This window comes from Oxyura jamaicensis, chromosome Z, assembly GCF_011077185.1.
Source record: "Oxyura jamaicensis isolate SHBP4307 breed ruddy duck chromosome Z, BPBGC_Ojam_1.0, whole genome shotgun sequence".
Lineage (NCBI taxonomy): Eukaryota > Metazoa > Chordata > Aves > Anseriformes > Anatidae > Oxyura > Oxyura jamaicensis.
This window is the reverse complement of record NC_048926.1, coordinates 3,344,118-3,363,863: the sequence shown is the minus strand read 5'-3', so window position 1 is coordinate 3,363,863 and position 19,746 is coordinate 3,344,118. Positions and strand designations below refer to the sequence as shown.

The 19,746-nt window shown below is 44.0% G+C and overlaps 1 protein-coding gene across 1 annotated transcript in view; it reads right to left on the bottom strand.

Moving 5' to 3' along the window:
- The window catches only part of LOXHD1 (lipoxygenase homology domains 1), a 138,903-nt gene that overhangs the window by 84,443 nt on the left and 34,714 nt on the right, over window positions 1-19,746 (bottom strand). Inside the window, exons 5-13 of the mRNA XM_035310289.1 lie at window positions 16,362-16,460; window positions 14,469-14,617; window positions 11,754-11,877; window positions 9,725-9,975; window positions 8,797-8,932; window positions 6,114-6,274; window positions 5,176-5,262; window positions 2,193-2,328; window positions 60-214 (exon numbers count right to left, since the gene is read on the bottom strand). Of these exons, the coding sequence (XP_035166180.1) occupies window positions 60-214; window positions 2,193-2,328; window positions 5,176-5,262; window positions 6,114-6,274; window positions 8,797-8,932; window positions 9,725-9,975; window positions 11,754-11,877; window positions 14,469-14,617; window positions 16,362-16,460 (1,298 nt within the window). The remainder of the gene's footprint in view (window positions 1-59; window positions 215-2,192; window positions 2,329-5,175; window positions 5,263-6,113; window positions 6,275-8,796; window positions 8,933-9,724; window positions 9,976-11,753; window positions 11,878-14,468; window positions 14,618-16,361; window positions 16,461-19,746) is intronic.

Sequence of the window (19,746 nt, the reverse complement as noted above, 5' to 3'; positions counted from 1 at the left end):
ATCACAAGCTTTGTTTGGCACATGCAAGCCCATCTTAAGGAGCTGCTGCGTGAACTTACATTGCCTTTTTCAAATTTATTGACGTTGTTGATGCATTTGTAGAGAACCCGTTCTCCCGTGTCTCCCTGGTCGCCGATGAGGCAGACGAAGACATTGGCATCTGTGCCGCTGCCGCTTACCATCCCCGTGCAAACTGTCACTCGGTATTTTATCACTGTGGAAGCATAAATTAATAAAGCAATTTCAGCAACACAGTTAATTGCCATTTAAATTTACAGCATTTTTCCGCAAACTTGCAATTAATTTTAAGCGTTCACACTTCCAATTGGTAATCCTGTATCTGTATTGACTTTTATACTTCCATGTTATCACTAGGAAAAGAAAAAAAAAACAGGAAGGCCTGAAATGTTAAGAAAACCCATAAAGCCCCTCCAAAGGAGCATATGGAAGTGCCCTTCCCTTTGTGTAAACCTCACAAACTGGGGTGCACGGCTTCCTTAGGGCCTCGCCCTGGCTCTCCTGCCTCCCTTTCCTGAGGGGCCTTGTAAAAACTTGTTCAGTGAAAAGTCTTGGTTTTGGTGTCCAGGGGCATGGCATGCAGAGGAAATGAGTTAAAAAGAGTTAAATGGTATGCTGGCTAAATGGTGGGGTGACAAGGCCTGCTGGTCCTGTCTCCTTTGGCCTCCTTGCTGTTCTTGAGGCTGGATTTCACCTTGTGAAGACCTCTGAAGACTATGTCATCTCTGAGATATTTCTTTAGGATTTTCTGGTGGGATTTTGGGCCATCACCTTCCTCCCCCCACCCCAATCTCAGCTGTGACTTCCTGTTCTGTAGTGGAAAAGGCTTCCAGAAGAGATTTCACCCAAAGACCAACCTTCATGGAAGAGAGACCAGAAGCCCAGAATCACTGAATTTCAGAGGGGTGCAGACAGCCGTGAGCAGCTCAGCAGAGGGAGGTGTGATCCCTTCTCCATGGCAGAGAGGATCACGCTATCACCCTGTGTCTGACCTCTGTATACTCAAACCCCACGCTTTTTCCCTGACACTGAGCGAGAGCCTGTCCTTTAGAAAGGGACATGCTGATGGCACAGGCCAGCAATGAGCTCCTTCTCCAAGAAGCAAGGAGGCTGGACAGAGGAACCCATGTCTTGGATGGTTTCAGGGAGTTTTTACCATTCCTCCAGGCAGGACAAGAAGCGATGCTCCAGCCCTGCCTCCCAAAACCCCACATGTGGGTGTCGCATCTTGCCTCCTCTCAGCACAATTGCTTCTTGCAGGAGAGAGCCTGCATTTCAGCTCAAGCAGCCCTCTCCACAGCTGATTAAAAATACATTTCAAAAACAAGTTTATTTACATTTTAATAACCTCTGTAATTACCATTACTCTTCCTCTTCTGAGGAACAGTTCAGCTGCATGCAGATCACTGAGTTTGTCGGAAATTTCAGAAAAGAGGGGTCTTGTGGTCTGTAGAGTGTGGAGCCCCACTGGGTGCTTCAGCAGAAATGAAAGAAAACCCAGTGGCCATCCTGAGCTGTTCTGCTCTCCAAAATTCTCCCTCCAAGTGCATTTAATTTTTGTGACCTGGGGTCAAGATAGAAGTGACCACTTCAGGAAGCCAACACGAAGTTCTGTGGCTTGCCTTAATTAAACTTCCAGCTTGAGCATAATTTACCCAATAAATATTTCTGATTGCTCATGCATACTGAAAGACACTTAATGCTCTTTCATGACTGTTCTCTGCAACTGTCTATACATCTATACATTTAGCTGCATAAATGTGCGTATAATTAAATAAAACTGTAAGTGCAAAAGTGCAAAAATGATTGTTAAATTTAGATAGGTTTTCAGCTAAGCATGCAATCCATGAACTTCCCTTCAAACCCAGCCTTTCATGTTTTAAGGGAGACTGGAGAAAATATGAATTAGAAAAAAATACAGCTCTGCGAACAGCGATGCTATGGCCATAGCTCCCACCTCCCAGCAGAGAGAAATCTGCTCAGAGTCAGAGCCTGGGATTTCTGATGCCTCATGCAGCTAATGATGCACACAGAAAATACTGCAGAGAGAAAGTGCCAGAAGAGGAGCTAATTGAATGGCACCGCTCTGTCCGTGCATCCCTTAGACAAAGAGGGTTTTTTTTTTTCCTTTTCAGGCCTCAAGTGAGCCCCTGCACAGAGCCCGTGGCTCTCACCTGGCATGACTTCAGTCACCAGAGTCCCCTCTGCAGGGAGCTCCCGCACGATCTCATTGTCGTCTTCATTTATATCTAGCCAGCGGCCGCAGTTGAATGAGTATTTTTCTTTTGTCAGCGTTTTCAGCAGAGTTACCTTCATTAAACCAAAACACCGCGTGAGTTCAGAGGCTTAGAGACAAAAAGCAACCAGCTCCTGACAGGTCTGTGCCTGGGAAGCAAGAGCTGGTCGCAGCAGAGAAATAACACACATTAATAACAAGACTGTCTCAGCGCGCACGGACGCCTTCCAAAATGAGCACAGGCTGTCACAGCTGAAGCCTTTTTGTTTCTCTTTTCCCCCATCACTCCATCGTCCTGTGAAAGTTTTGATGGATACCGTGGCCCTGAGTAATTGCTTGTCATATGCCACATCGTGCCCAGAGAAAACACAGGTAATCTGTTTCCTCAAATGGAGATGGAGAGAGGCAGAGCAGGCACGGTGTGCTGGCTAATGCATTTATTTTTTAAAGCACGGTTATCGTGATGGCTTTGTTCATCACAAAGAGAACAGGTTTTGTAGGGAGGAACCTTCTAGCCTTTGGGTAGGCCTTGATGACCTACACATTTGCCGCTGACAAACTGGGTCCTAACATTTACCCTAGCCAAAGTGAAGGGCAAAAACAATAAATTTTATGTAAAATGAATTTTTCTGGCTTTTTTTTTTGCAATACTATAGCTCTGTTTCTCTAGCACGAACCAATTAAGGCCCTTGGTTCTAGTTTTCAACCTTTAAATCAAACTGCAGAATGGAAATACCAGCTCAGTCCTGAGTAGAGATTAAATAATAATAATAATTATTACTATTATTATGTTAGGGATTATTAGAGAAGGCAGACAATGAGATGGATTTGCACTTCTGATCCCCTCAGCATAAATAAATAAATAAATAAATAAATAAATAAACCGGTGCATAGCATGTTTAGGAAACAGACAGAAAATGGCAACAAGGGTGATCAAAGTTGTGGAGTAGCTTCCAAATGAATAAGCAGCAAATAAGGTAGGAAATCTGCTGATGGCTGGAAGTACACCTAAAGGGAGGGTATGATGAAGGTCTCCAAAATCACAGGTGGAATAGAGAAGGCAGAGGAGGTTCACTCTCTCTTTGCTACAAGTAATAGCAGGCATCAAATGATCCTAGTAGAGCAGAGCTCAAAGCAAGCAGAAGGACATCATCAGCCTGTGAAATCCTTGCTGAAAGCCATTATGGTTGCTAAAAGTTTAAATGTTCAAGGGGAGACAGGAACTTTTGAGCAAATAAATGGAAGAGAAACCTGCTAAACTCTTTGTATTTAGCAGATCTGTTCAGGAAGAAAGCCTCCAACTTGGAAAAGTCAAAAGATGGGAGAATATTAGGGGAAAGTATCATAAATGCTTGTCCTTTTCTTGCTCTTCTCTAATCATGCACTTTCGTGACACAGGAGAGAAGACACTGGGCTAGATGGATTTTTGGAGTGAGTAGTATGGTTCTTCTTGTAGTAGAAAATGTATGCTTGCCTGAAATTAGAGTAAGCCCAGCATGAAAAGTGAGAGGACTGGAACCTGTTAAGGAACCATTGTTAAGTTTTCAGCTGGAAGTTCTGGGATGCTAGAATGTATCAGTGGGATTTATGTGCTGTCAGCCTGATGCATCCAGAAAGTGTCAGACTTGCTGTCCCCAGGCAAACTGAGTTCTGGCATCATCACCATGTTTGGGCAGACAGTTTGGCCCAAAATGAATCCTAAATACATTATGAAATCCGTCTTTTCCTTCCTGAACACAATTTCTGTGCAGGAAAAGAAGACATACCAAGGAAAATGTAAAGCTACGGAAAGTCTAAGCGTTCTTGCTTCTCATCTGCAGACAAACTGTTCAACAAGATTACACTGGTCTGATGTCTGACCAGCACTTTCTTTCTGATAAAGACCACAGGCAGGCACCTTCTCCCACTGTGTGGAGGACACCAGAGTACTCTCCCCACCGGAGTGGCATTTGGCTGTGTATCCTTTCACAGCTCCCTGACAATGCAAGAGAGTAGAATCTGTCAAAGCGTGTCAGAGGCATGCAAGACAAATCTCTAAGTGGTAAATTGTGATTTATCATCACCGTTATTTACGGCTGCGGAGCAAAAGCGTATGTTTTCTTAAGTGCAGAGAAAGTCTTCCAAGCAGTACAGAAGGAGCAGGGGTGAAGCTCAGAGATGAACTTTCTGCTCTGCAGACCTAGCTGAGGGCTGGCAGTGTGGCAGATTGTTGCTGGTGGAACAAAGAAAATGTGACTGGAGATCAAGCAGATCACCATGTTTATCCCCCAGAGACCACAGTGCTGCTGTCTGCTGCATGGCTCCTCCATTCTGCACAGGTCCACCTCTGGCAACAGGGCTGTCATCACTTTAGGATGGGGTACACTCCAGTGTATAGTAGGAGTCTCCCGTAATTCAGTCTGTCTCTATGACCAGCCTAAACAGGCCATAAAAGGCCCAGTATCCCACTCTGTAGAGCAGCAATCTCAAACTAGCAAGCTTTCTGAGAAGCAAAGGAAAAACCTTCCGGCAGCAGTGAGGGCGGACTACAGTGGTCTGACACTGAAAAGAAGGGGGAATGCACTTTTCACCATTGATCTGGGGCGTCTGGAGCTGCCCTTTCACATTGCTCTCATTTCCCATAGAAAGCTGGGCTGAACTGAGAGGGGTGGGAAGGAATTTTCTCCCAGAATCATGCAATTAATCCACCTCTCCCTGCATATTCTTGCTCAGGCTACAGTGTGCTCTCCTTTACATCTTGTTTTCATGCACGATTTCCACTTCCACCCCTCAGCCAGCACATTCTGTAAATGGATTCACCTTTGACCACTGCACATCAAACTCAGCTGCCAGCTGAGGAACTCAGCGACCCAGGACTGACACAACACACCTCTGTGACCAATCTGCTTTGTCAGGTGTATCCTTCCTTGCTGTCTTCTCACCTTATTCAGATGCCAGCCAGCAAAAGGATTTCTTTTCTCATGCCATATCCGAAGCTTATAAAACGTGCCCAGATCAGGGAGCTCAATCTATAGAGGGGGAAACAAAAGAGCTTTATACATTTTTGTAAGTTAGCAAAACATCCACACCGAGGACACCACTGAACATCTTTTAAGAGCCAAATGAGAGAGAAGGTGAAAACTAGAATAAAATACTAATGTTCTTTAAAGGTAATGAACCCTACCCCACAGAGGTGGCTTGTGGCCTCTCTTTTCAGGAGGGTAGAACACAGAGACTGAATTCAGACACTCTTGATCATGAGAGCTCCTTAAAACCATTAAGAGCGAATAAGAGCTAAAGCCTGTTCTCAAACTTTATCTCCTTCTCCAGCAGGGCCTGCAAAGCAGAGCCATGCTTCCTCCAGAAGGCAGCTGTGGCTGCTGGTGCAAAGGGGGTAAATATTTTTGCTACAGCCATAAATTAAAATCCTTTGTTGTCCTTTTTTTACAGCCATAAATTTAAAATCCTTTGGCTGAAGAGCAGACCACCAAGGAGAGGAAACACCTCCCTTATTTCTCCTGTAAATAGCTAATTCTCATTTAAAAATACATGGTCTAAATGGGTGTGAGTGGAGTTGAAGGTAATGATTAATTCCTTCAGGAGCCACAGAGAAGATGTGGCAATCAAGTACCACCATAACTTGAAGTCATCACCACCTAAGCAGTGTGGAACACCAGTCTAAGCCCTGTTTGGAGAAGACAGGCCACATCCACAGGTGAGGAAATCATTTGCATCACCAGCAAACTGAATGACTTCATGTCCACTTCAGAATGACATACAGAGGTAAAGGTCTCATGATGTTGATTTTCTCTACAGAGCTGACTCTAATGCCCTGAAAAACAATGCGAAGCCAAATTTATTGCTAGCATGGGATTCGTACCATGAATTTGTCGGTCTGTCCAGTTTCAAAGTTGTCTGAATTGTTGTCCAGTTTCATCTCATCTGACTTCCCCTTGTCTCCATAAATCTGGAAAAAGATGGTGGCGTCTGTCCCTGCATTCTTAATGTCACTTGTCCAGATCCACAGAGACCAGGGACTTTCTGAAAGCAAACAAACAAACAAATAAAGCAGAATTCTGTCTTTTCTCTGGGTGGTAGAGAGGGCTGGATGGTAGGAAGGCATATCAGGACATTTTATCCTTTTTTGCACAAACACAATCAGCTGCCACTTGGCATACAGAAATTAGATTGCCTAGAATTATAATTCTGTGTTTCCATTTAAAATAAAATGTGAAAGCATATAAATCACCTTTTTGCAGGTGAGCCACATTTTTCTATGTCATACATTACTAATAAGGTAAGGACCCAAGGATGTGCTCCATCCGTGTAGCTTTGGTGTACTTCTCCAACACCTACAACTCTAGCTTCCAACACCATTACCTCCACTGACTTTACGTTGGTTTTCATCAGAGGATGGTTGCACATATGAGAAAGTGACATTATTTCTTCTGAAGAGCCCCTCATCTGCATTCTTTATTGGTAATACTGTATTTCATTTCTGCAGCACCTACAGGAGAAGGAACAGGTTTCTTTCCTGACTCATACATCAGCTGAATTATTAACAAATCCTAATGAAAGAGTTGCTAACCCTTTCAGTATGCCCCAGCCTGCATGAGTGCAGATTGACCTTCAGAGCCCAGAATGGAATGTAAAAGTATGATGACGTGCATATAAATTAGACTTTTACTGATCTCCTCAGTGTCTGATTGCAAAAAGGAGATGACAGCTACCAAAAAAAAAAAAAAAAAAAAAAAAAGGTAAAAGCAAGTTTTCTTTTAAAAAAAGTTTCACCTCTATTTTAATAACATTCAAAACGTTCATGAAGACTCTCCTGTGAAAATCAGCAGCGAGCTTTATCTGAGCAGCAATGAAGCAGAGCCAAGTCAGCGCACAGCACGTGATGCAGCAGCCTGGCCTCCCTGGGGAAAAGAGCAAGGGCAACGGGGACACCAGAGACCTCTCTTGTCTGCAGGGTTTGGCCCCTCTGACCTTTTGTTGAGGGAAAGGAGAAGCGATGTGTGCAGGGAGGGGCAAGGGGGGCTTGTACAAGGATTAAATGCTGGTAGAGGGTTGTCAGGGAGAAACCACACAGGGAGAAGTCGGCGTGAGACAGGTCTGCAGGGACCGGGTGTCCCCCAGGCACCCGTCATCAGCCTCCTGGGGCTCGTGGGGCACCTTCCCCCTCACTTATCTGCACGCCCCTTCACATCCAAGCAATTTGGGAATTCTCAGAGCCAAAGCAAATATTCCCCCAGGGTAAGAGCACCAGGGCGAGCTAGACCTGACACAACTGTTTCCCGATAACATTCAAGATAAGGGGACAAAAAAGAGACTGGGGGTAAACACGAGCTACACAGCTACACGCCGAGCTCCATTCCGCTGGGGGAGCAGCCTGCAGACGCTGTGCAGGGACTGATTTCACCATGGATACCCAAAGCGAGGATGAACCAAGCTTTGATCAACTTGCAGAAAGGGACAGTCCTGCGTGCACAGGGAGATAGGCGAGATGACATAATAGGTCTTGTCTAACGCCGAGTCTTACGCTTCTATAATCTGGCAGCTAAAGGTCACGGATTTCTCAGGGCTAATGCTCTCTGTCTATCTCCTGCACTGCGGCAGCGGGGGAATTAGCCTGTCAATAACAATCAGAGCTGATAATAGCGGGTTAAAGGTTGCAGATGCTTTAGTTAAATGGACCGAGGCAGAGGCGCAATGTGGTTGTAACACCGACTAACATTTAGATAAAGCTTATTTAAATGAACTGCTGCTTAAGCAGGAGCCCACCCGAAGCATCCGGATTAAACTGTGTCTATTATCCTAATTAAAACGTTCTGCTCACACATGCACACCGACACAGGCGAGAGAGCAGCGACCCGGTGTTTCCCTTCAGCACAGCCGGCTGCCGGAGCGGTGCGCGTAGAGCACTGCCCTGCACCAGAGCCGCACCTCCGTATAACACGTGTGCCTGCCTCCTGCCAGAGAAAAGGCTTCAAAAGCCCTGCACACATGCCACATTTGGCAGCTGGACAGGACTAAGAGATGTTGTGTGGTGTTTTTTTTTTCTTCAATAACCAAGAGTAAAAAGTTGACTTCAGCAGGAAGCACAAACCACCATGAATTAGACCGGTTGCATGATTCCCAGTTTGTGTTGTGCTTCATGTTTTCCTCCAGTTTTGTCCTTTCAGGTTTTGTTTCATCTGGAGCAGCCACGCTTTGCTTCTGTAGTGGTAAGACATGTAGCCTTGCTTGTCTGCAAAGGTGAGGTGGTGGCTGCAGCAGCCCCAGCCCGGTGACCCTAGGAAGGCGGCCAGGTCCAATTCCTTTCCATAAGGAAACGGGTGCTGTTCTTCAAAATATTTTAAAAGTTTCGTTTTTATTTTATGTTTTGTTGTTTGTTTTTTAAGTGCCCAAACAGGATGTTCAAAGCCAAAACTCACACAGGACCCTGTTCATTTATACCTCTACTTTATCATGTCTACCCATGTCACGTTAAATGGGTGGCATGCAAGGTGTTGTCACTTGGTGGGGGGGTGCCACAGGAGACACTGGGCATTTGTACCTACTTTTCAGTCTTCTCTGGCGCAGGGAGACCATTTCATAAAGCTCCCTCTCTATAAGGCCATCTCCTTCATCTTCATCCAGCCATTTCCCACACGGGAAGGTTTGCTCAATACCAGTGAATGGACAGTAAACCACCACCTAGGGAAAGAGACTGACAAGGTGAGTCTGTATATTCAATCTCTGGCACCCAAAGGACCCTGGTACTGACATCTTAAGTAATAGATACAGACAGAGCTGGGGATCGTGGTCCTGCTTTCAAAGCCAAGCTTTCTTGGCCTTTCTGGCCAATATTAACCATACTGGTCGCACAATTCCCAATCTGAAATATGTCTAAGACCTTTCCGTCTTGTTATTCCTGTCTCTCCAGAATTACACCAAAATGAGTCATCCAAGGAGAGGCAAAACAGATGATGTTGTACACATCCCCACATCCCATCGTGCTCCACTACCTCCCAGTAACAGCTGTGACCAGCCACTTTTTTTTTTTTTTCTTTCTTTTTTTTTTCTTTTTTTCTGGGCCCCAAAGCAACATTGAAAAGCTTCAGGAGAGTCTGAATTTAGACGATAACTTTGAAATGCTCAGCACAATCCATGACTGCATTTCTGCCTGGCCTATTGGGCAAACATCTGAAGGTGCTTTTGGTGCTGAGCAAAAAATAATCTCTGTCTTCGTGACTCCAAAGAGACAATCAGCCCAATTAGTAGGTGATTGATTTACACATCTAATGTGCCTTTGAGGCAATCAGCTACTGCCATGCATTATGTATAATATTGACTTGCTAAACTGTGGATTTTTTTAACCAAAAAAAGGGCGATTTTTTTTTTTTTTTTTTTTTTTTTTTTTTTAATGAACTTGATTTGGTTGTTGGGGTCAGGTTATGAATGAATAGGAAGCAGCCTGAGAGCTGCTTACAGACATCTTAGTCTCACCTTCTCACAATACCAGCCAGAACTGACGCCACAATTATCATGGCCAATGGTGACCCTGCTGAGAGGGCTGAGAAGAGCTGCTATCTCCACGTTAAAGAGATCTGTCCTGGCACGCTCAAATTCACCTCCTTCCAAGAAAATCTTCCCACTGTTCTTTAAGCCTTTGGAGCCATGGAGGATTACGTGGATCTTGGAGTTTGTGCCAGCTCCTCTGATATCTCCTGTCACTACAGCAACGTTGTACACAATACCTGAAGGAATCAGGAATTCAGTTAAGAAGAAAAAGAAAGGCTGAATGCAAGATTTTTTTATTGGATTTACATTGGGCTCTACTGATTTCCCACTGGTCTTTTTAACTTTCAACTTGCAGTGCAACGCTTCACTTGTTTTTGTTCCACACATACCTCTGAGAAATGCCTGGCTACCTTCAGAGAGTCTGAGAGAAACAGGTTTGTGCTGACAAACTCCCCGTCACATGGCCCGATGGAAAAACACTTTTTTTTTTTTTTTTTTTTTTAAATCACCATATGCTGACAATTAGGTAAAGAAAATAATCACAGAATTTTCTAGGTTGGAAGAGACCTCAAGATCATCAAGTCCAACCTCTGACCTAACACTAACAGTCCCCACTAAACCATATCCCTAAGCTCGACATCTAAACGTCTTTTAAAGACCTCCAGGGATGGTGACTCCACCACTTCCCTGGGCAGCCCGTTCCAATGTCTAACAACCCTTTCGGTAAAGAAGTTCTTCCTAACATCCAACCTAAAACTCCTAGAAACTCCAACCTAAGACTCCAAAAACTCCAACCTAAAATTCCTAACATCCAACCTAAAACTCCCCTGGAAATACCTATAATAATAATAAAAAAATGAATTGGCAGTTAAGTTGCTTGATTTTGAGAGGTCCCAAGCACCAGATATTTCAGAAGATGCTTAAAGGATGGAGTGGTTGCTCCAAGCAGCGGTGGCAAGATTTGTAGCACCACAGAACTCTGGAAATTTGGTGTCAGCAGCCTCTAATGCTGCAGAAACCAGCAGGACCTTCACTGTCACTGTGAGGGCTAAAGATCTCAGCAAAGCAAGACTTGGGAGAGGTGTTGTCCCAGCTAGAGAAAAGAAAAGTATTTCTGAAAGGAAGTCTATTTGCATAGAAGTTTGCTCATTTTTTCCATTGTAACTGTTAAGACTAAGAAATATACCACTTCTTCCTACAAGCCTTGTTTCTCAGGAAGCTCTCTGGCAGCAGTGTCTCAGACCTGTATCATGGTGGTGAATAAGGAGACACCTCTGTAGGTATAACAGTGATCGGCAAGCAAAACCCTGCATGTGTCCTGCAGTCAGGATTCTGCACCCACATCACTTTCTTTGTGTACATGCAGGGAGCAATACAAAGACCACAGCTGTTGTAAAAACATAAAATTAGAAAGGAACTCCATAGGCGAAGTGTTTATCTTTATACTGCTGAATAAAAACAGGCCATGTAATATCTAAGACATCTTCTGCATCACAGCAATTTATTTTATTGACTTTACAGGCAGGTTTCCTTTAACAATGACATAGCATTTCATTTTCTCTGCTTTAACCACGTTGGGTAATCAGAAAAACAGTCTGGGGACTCAGCATCACCCTTCTTGTTTTGTAAAAGGATGCACAGCTCCCCAGCCTGAAGTATAACGCCTTGCTGTGAGGCACTTGGTGACTGGGCTGTCTGGCTGGTGAGTGGCTTGCACAAACACACGCTGAACCTTTCATCCTTTGCCCATCATTCCCTTATCCAGCTGTATGGGGTGACAGATCAGTATGTAGGTCCTGCACAGCTTCACCAGTGAGATGTTGGGGGGGGGGGGGGGGGCACGGGGAACAACAGTTCAGGGACCCTTGCACAGAACTGCCTGTCACACCAACAGCTGGCCCAGTGTAGGTGTCCCTGAGCACAAGGCATTCAATCTTCTAACAAAAACATGGCTAGAAGCAGTAGACCTTTGTATCCTTGCATTTCCCACCATGGATTCAGCATGAGCCTTTACCTGTGGCTTCGGTGCCCCCTACGAGGATGTCCCTCTGGATTTTTCCATCATCTTCATCTAAAGCAAACCAGCGCCCAACTGGGAATTGGTACACGCATTTATTGCCAATGTCTTCAATGATCACCTAAGAGAAAAGAAACAGCACTTTGCAAAATACATGCGGAAAAAACAAAGGTGTTAGACAAAGAGGTGACAGAAGAGCAGGAGCTGCATGTACACGCTCTCACCTGACATTTAATATATTCAACACTCAGGCAGATCCCTCGCCACTCCCTAATTAGCACAGATCGAATTTCAGACAATCAGTGAGCAAAAAACAGGCACTTTTCTCTCTCTCTCTCTCTCTCTTTTTTTTTTTTTTTTCCTTCCCTCCAGTGAACTCAATCTGCATCTCTCACAGTGTACGAGACCAGATGTCTCTGCTAGCAAGACCAGCTGGCTGGCCTGTCTTCCTTCTCTCCAGAGCCCCTCTGCTGGCTACTCTTCTCCAGCAGCTGAATGGCAGCTCTTTGTTCTGCTTTGGGAACAGGCTGTCTCCGTTCTCTCTCGGCTTTAGAGCCTTGTTGTGAAATAATACCAAGGAATTTTAGGACAAATCAAGACTGCTGGATCAGCGTGTGTGACCTAGTAATACCTTCTTATCCCACTCAGTGACTCCGGGATGGAAACACTTGCAAAGACAGCCTTGAAACCCTTGAGTAGAAATAGTTTATCATTTGGAAGGATTTGGCTCTGGGCTGTACTCTGGAGACATATTCTGCTGCAGCAAGACATGGAGCAATCTTCCTCCTTAATATTAGATTAAGCCAGTGTTAACCACTTGGAGTTTCTTGCACATCCTGCTGCAAGGCATTTCTTACCACCATTCCTGAAGCTTGCCATAGAGTTACTGCAGTATTCTGAACGGACAGTGAAGAACAAAAGGTACTGAAGATTTTCAGCCAGAAAAGAAGAAATCAAACTCTCTATTTGCCTACATGGTTTGTAGTCTCAGAGAACGAAAATTCAGTATTAGGGATAGAAAGTAATTGTTATTTTTTCCTTTTTTTTTTTTTTTTTTTTTTTTTTTCCTCTCCCTTAAAAGCAAAAAGGGAGAATCTGTCCTTCCTCACAGACTTCTGAGACCATTCTTTGGGAACCTGAACTTCCCATTCTGTCACTCATCCCACACTGCACTACAGCCTGTAGCATCACTGATTCTTGTTACACCTCCATAGACGTGGACAGTAGTGTCTGCTGGGGCTGGGATTGTCAGCATGAGAGAGCAGCACTGTGCTGAAGTGTTAGACTAAATATATGAGGTTCAGGCGAAATATCAACATTCAGATTGCCCTCTACCAGCTCATCCTCTTGGGATTTCTGTTAAAGTATTAATTCTATTCATTCATTTATTTAGAAAAACAGCACTGAGTGTAAGCTACCCTGAAAGCACAAGAAAAATGAGAGGAACCTCTAATGATGCTTATCAAGTTCATCCAGGAGTGACAATGCTAGAGTCCCCAAGTATTGGAGCAAATTAGAATAAAAAACATCAACAAACAGTACAAAATAATGGGGCTATGGTTTAGCTCCTTCCTCCAAACTTCCAGCTGAATTTGTAAAGCAAAATCTGCCTTTTACTCAATTACAAACATCTCAGAGGTTTTGATGCAGAACATGGGATTAAACCATTCGCTGCTGCTCGTCACTGGTTTGGGTGATGGGACTTAACCTACCTAACCAGCATCAAAAATCATATAATGCAGACCATACCTGTCCTGTGAGAATGAGTTTTGTTGTTGTTGTTGTTGTTTGTTTGTTTGTTTGTTTTTGTTTGTTTGTTTTGTTTTTCCCTCCTCTATTTATAACAGGGAGCAGAACAGCTCTGATTTTCACCTTCTGCATTTTTCATGGACAATCAACATAATAACTTTTAGTGCTGCATATCATGATGGTGGAAAAGCATGTGCTAATATTTGCATTGGTAATACATCAAACCACCCTGCTATCTAGGTTTTACAAATTTGGGGTTAGATTAAAGCCAGCTGTGTTAAACTATACAAGCAGAGGAAAAAAAAAAAAAAAAGTAAGAAAAGAGATTAGAGGAAAGAGTCATTTATTTCTTCTTTTTAAATATTCTTTCAGCCATTTCACTAAAAGCTGCAATACCTTCACTCCTTAGAGCAGGAGATCAAAATGTGGAGGAAAGTGGTAGAGGAAGGAAGTGATCTTTGTGGCAAGTCTATATTTTAGTTGTGCCAGAGACTAATCACTTAAATTTTCCCAAGCTATAAGTCTCTGCAAGTTTCCAGTGAGAACAGACTCAATATATATTTCTTAGGCTCTGGTATCATTATGGTCTGAGTAATGAGTTAAGTCAATAAAGAGAGGGGGTAGCTTGGAGGCACTGGCTTGGAGAATTCCCCCTCATCTGTCAGAGAAACCACGGTGATAGAGACAAGAAATAGCAGCTAAATTCCAGTAATAACAACTGGATTTTCTCACTGCCACAAAGCCCTGTGAGGTGCCAGACAATTTACCCAGACCCAAATGTCCCTCATAGCTCGTAACTGCTGCACCTGATTTGCAGAAGCAGTGGGCACACAGAGCTAAAGGATGCACCACGCTGCCACCAAACATCCTTGCATTTCTGGGCACTGGGCCATTAAAAAGATAAAAGGTGAGATATTTTGATATCATGGCATGCTAACATTAAACATCTGAGGAGTAACTAACCTTTGCAAGAAACCAGCCAGCAGAGCCACCCTTGTTATTATGGCCTATATTAATTTTTCTTAACCTTCCCAAATTTGGAGCATCAAGTGTGAACTTGTCCTCTGCTCCCTTTTCGAAGTTGTCTTTGTCATTGTCCAGTTTCCTCACACCTGAAAAATATAAAAATAAAAAAGCTGGGGAGCTGTTGGCACATGTGTGTTTTTTAACTGAAGAAATGTTCAGGAATTCCACTGCTGACTAAATCAAATATTCTCCAGGTACCAGATCTCTCTCAGGATCCAAGGCAAAGGCAGAGGACTTTATATTCTAATAAAAAGGCACCTTTCATTGAGCACAGAAAAGACAAGGATTTTCACTCTAATGTCACAGTTATTTACAGCTTTCAGAGTTTTCTGAAATGTATATCCAGATGGCTACTGCAGCTTTTTTTTTTTCCTTTTTTTTTTTTTTTTTTTTTTTTCCTTCTTTTTCCCTACCACCACATTTTCCTCTTATATTTTTAATGTCTTTTAAAATCTCCAAACTCTTAAAAAGAGGCTTGGTCACATGCGGCAGATTTTGACATTTCAGGACACAGGATTCTTCGCCGCATCACACAGGAAGGATTTATTTTCAAATTAAGTCCTGACCAGGGGCATTGGCTTTTCCAGATCTTGCAGGTGCTTATCGTTATGAAAAGAATTAAAGCACTGACCCGGGTTGCAACCAGCGCTGCTTCTGTGCTAGTGGCATGAGGGTAGGACAGAGTCTGCCCGAGGCACCCGGCCAAATCTGTGCAGGAAAGGCATCAGAGAGCAATGCATCTCCCACTTACCTTCGAAGGGGATGAATCATTTTCTAGAGGTGTTATTCCTCTGTGTAGATTTGACAGGGTGCCTGGACAATGGGCTGAGATTTGGACACCCACTTTCAAAAGTCTTTGGAGAGATCAGATGAATCCCCTTGTAAAAGTCTGGAGAATTAATCAAGAATGAGACCTCTCCGCTAGACTTCATAATCTGCTCAAGGACACTTGGCAGGCATCATATCATTACTTCTTGACTTTGACAGGATATGTGCAGTACAGAAGAGAGAGGATATTTGCTAGCTGAGTCTCCAGGAATTTCCACCTACTCTTCTCCATGGTGTGAGCCAGAGACTTTGGTCTGGGCACATCTTATTAATATTCAGATAGAAATACATTTTTTAAATTAAATTTGAGTTCTTGGACTACTGTTGTAATACATTCTGTATTAAGGAGTAGCTACCACCATCAATTTAAAGCAAGCTAATAAAAAATGTGGACAAATTATTTTTCTAAATGACCAGACAGGCTCAGCCGCAACCTGCACCATGCAGAAAGGACAACGCTATCCTTCCAGGGTCAGAGAAAGGATGGACCATTTGACCAGAGAGGTGGTACAGTTTTCCTCCTTGGAGATCTCCAAAATCTGCCTGGACGTGGTGCTGGAGACCCAGCTCTGGGTGGGGATGCTTGCACAAGGGGCTTAGCCTAGATGACCTCCAAAGGCCCCTTCTGTCCTCAACCATTCTGTAATTCCGTGACACTCAGCACGCATTGCATGCACTGTATATAACACATTGGTTTGGGGACCCTTGGTAGACTGGTGCCTATCACACTGGTTTCTGCTGGTGGTGCATTTTCTCAGGGTTTGGGATTTTGGGTGGTGGGTGACCACAGCCATGCTCACAGCCCGCCAGCATCTGCTGCCCTGCAGACCCAGCTTCCAGGAGCTGCGGATGTGAGAAACCCCAGCACTAACAACAGCATTTGTTGTGCCTTTCACTCAGCCAAATTATTCTGCATTTGCCAGATTGCTGCTGTGCGTTGCTCAGATCGCAGGCCTGCAGAGCAGGAAAGAGTATTTTAGGAAACGATTTGCATTTGAATACCTGTGTCTCCTTTCTCACCAAAGATATTAATGAAGACATCCGCATCTGTTCCACTGCCGCTGACTTCACCCGTGAACACTCGGACCACGTACTTGTTGACTGCAAGGAGAGAGGCAGAAATCCCAACTCATTAATAACTCAATGGTTAAAAAACATAATAGTCAATTCAGGCTGCGCTGTGCTATCTTGAGAGCACGTGTGAACCACTGCTCCTGGATCCTTTACACTGACCCTCAAATCTTTTTTTTTTATTTTATCCACAAGAGAAATAAAATCCACAGAGACCCGGTCTATGACATTGTCTGTGGACAGAGACACAGAGCTCTGGCACTCTGGGTGTTCACTGCCCATGGCAATAGACAGAGATCATTCAGTTTAATTTCAAGCCCTGACATGGCCTTTTTTTTTTTTTTTTTTTTTTTTTTTTTTTTTTTTTTTCCCACCAAAAGCTGAAATAGGTGAGAGGAAGGTGCAAATTCTGATGCTGATACATGGCCATTAAGTGACCTCAGACCTACACACTGGCATTGCTTTTTCAAAAACATCAGTGAGTTACAGAGCCAGCCAGCTGCTCCACATCAGACCTGACCCCTGTGGTCCAAATGCTGTCCTAGAGCTATTTTTGCAGCTCAGCTTGTATTAAGCCTGGCTGGTGACACCAAGTATTTTGAGGAAATGTCAGTCACACTTTAGGAGCCCCAAAACCTGACATGGACCACCCTGCTACTCTGTCCTGTTACATAAAAATAAAAATCCTTTTCCATTTAATGGGAAAACAAGAGTAAAGCCCAGGAGATGTGACACTACAAAGCTACATCATGTGTGGCACAAAGGAACACAAAAATGACATGAGTGAACCACATCATGAACATTTCACACACCCCAAGTCAGTGAAGCAAGGTCTTCAAGGGATCAGGCTGGGACTAACTTAGCTCCAAAGGACAGCAAGAGTTTGCTCTGCTTCTTCTAAAATCAATAAGAAAGCTGCCACAGCCTTTACTGTGATCATAAGTGGGGCAAACATGAGCAGCTTTCAAAATCTGTGTCAGAAGTCTACCTGACTACCTTGATCCAAGCAAACTCCACCATGACACGCCTAGTACCATATCCTCTGTGCAGCTCCAGGGCTGGAGACAGGCAGCAAAACACAAAACAAATATTACAGAGTAATGCAAAGTCTACAGTACATGACCTGATCTATGCCCTCAGCAAAATATCTGTGACAGCCTGTGTTAGTGAGTCCTGGCTAGCTCAGTCTGCAGGCTTTGTGCTCCACCACCTCCTCCGGTCCGAGTCCTGGGCACGTGCAAAAGGGACAAGTGCACAAATCACATCACACACATCTCCCCTGCAAAAACAAAGGTTTTTGCACCATGATCCAGGGTAAAAAAAAAAAAAAAAAAAAAAAAAAAAAAAAAATCTCTTTCCCCGGTGAAAAGTTAGTGGAGAAGCTTGTCTGGGCTTCCCAGACAGCACCAGAAACCAATTAATTCCCTCAGAAGCTACGGACCATCACAAACCCTGAGCTCCCACTCTCAGAGCAGGTCACCTGCCTCCTCCACCTTGATCAGGGTATAGTAAAATTATTCTAAAAGACAGCAGACACTTTGGTGCACATGCTCCCCCTGAGGCAGAGGATGTGAGAGCAAACATATGAGGAGAGGCTGTTGGACCATTCCCTGAATTATAAAGATGTGCTCAGCTCCCGGGGTGAGGAGAACAAGGGCAGAGCCCAAAGAGAAGAGAAAATCACCTGTCATGGTTTAATGAATGTGCTCTGAAAAGGCTAAAAATCGAGCTGACATTCTTGGCTCCCCATCGCAAAACATGCCATTACAAATAAAATGATAATGATAAAAGTGCAATAAATACTAAATAACAAGAAAGAGGAGGGCAGAACCTCCTCTTTCAAGGGAGCAATGCGATAATATTTCTCTTTAACTCTTTTTCTTCAGTTCGAAGAGCTCTCACAACCTGCTGGAGATACACCAACAACAGATTTTGTTTGCATTAGCCAAGGATGGAGACTCTGCAATTTACAGCTCCCATGTGGTTACTGAACTGCTCCAACTAAAAGTGACCCACTGTACATCGGGATCTTCAATCACAGACCACATTTTTCAAGAAGCTTTGCTCTGTGCACCTCCTCTAAATTATTTATTCTGATGTCAGTAATTAATTTTCCACTCCGTTTTCCGGGGGCCAGAAGAGCCCGGTAGGATAAAAGGATCCACAGAAGGGCAAGCGTCAGTGGCCAAGGTTAGATGACTCTTGTAGGATCAGACTTTATACCTCCAAAGAATAGTCTGGAAGGATGCCTGAACACATGACAGCAAGGGGGACAGGTAGGGAGCAAGCCAACGAAGAGCAATCAGCAACAGTGCCCAGAAAGAGTGCAGGAAGGGCACCTTGAACAGCTTCTGCAGAACCAGTGCTGATCGGCAAGCAAAACCCTGGCAAAATTCTTGACCCCATCCGATGCCTTGATAAGGTTTTCAACACTGCTGTATTTCAAATCTAAGACGTACAATGTCATGACAACTGCAAGAGTTTCACTCTGCCCCCTTACATATAAGCATGGCATACGCTTGGATGCCTCTCCTCCATGCTCCATGCCTGCCCCTTTCAGCTCTGCGTGCAGGACTAGGTCTCATTCCATCACATTCAGAGAACAAGCTGGATCAAGCTGAGCTATGCTGGATTTTTGCCACCACCCTCTCCCCTCTCTACAGTCCAGGACTCGGTTACAACAGAGGGAGCAGCACTTCAGGGGTCCTTCTGTGCTTCGTACATCAGCTCATCTTGCAGAATTGCATGGTGGAGATGCAAATTTAAACAGAAAGAGATGCTACATCTCAAAAAGGCAGGGAGGATTCAGCTGCTGGGAGCATGCAGAAAAAGGCTCTCATTGCGCCCAGGCAGAGATCTGGCTGAAGTCAAGCACCCTCCATTTCAAGCATGGGTGGATGTCGTTCCCTACTCTGCAAGCCCTTAATCATGAATTATTTAAAACAGTAACATCATCTTTTCAAAAATACCCACTTGGCTTTTTTTAATCTCAATACATGGCTCCAAGTTCATCTGCAAAACAGAGATCAAGATGTTGCCTGGATTTTTTTTTTTTATTTTTTTCCAAATGCTTCTCCTAGCACCGGGAACAAATGCAAAATGCTAATGTAAGGCTGGTAAAAGCTGTGACTCCATCTAGCAGTGCAGGCTCGTTGCAGCACAGGCACGGAGAGGAGAGCTTTCCTGGAACTGAAATTAGCAGCTTCAGAGGTATGAACCAAGAGAAAAACAGCTAACAAAAATTTAGCAGGAAGAGCATTAACTATTTTCTGCTGCCTTTCCTCTTCCCATCGCAACACACAGTTGCGATTATCCT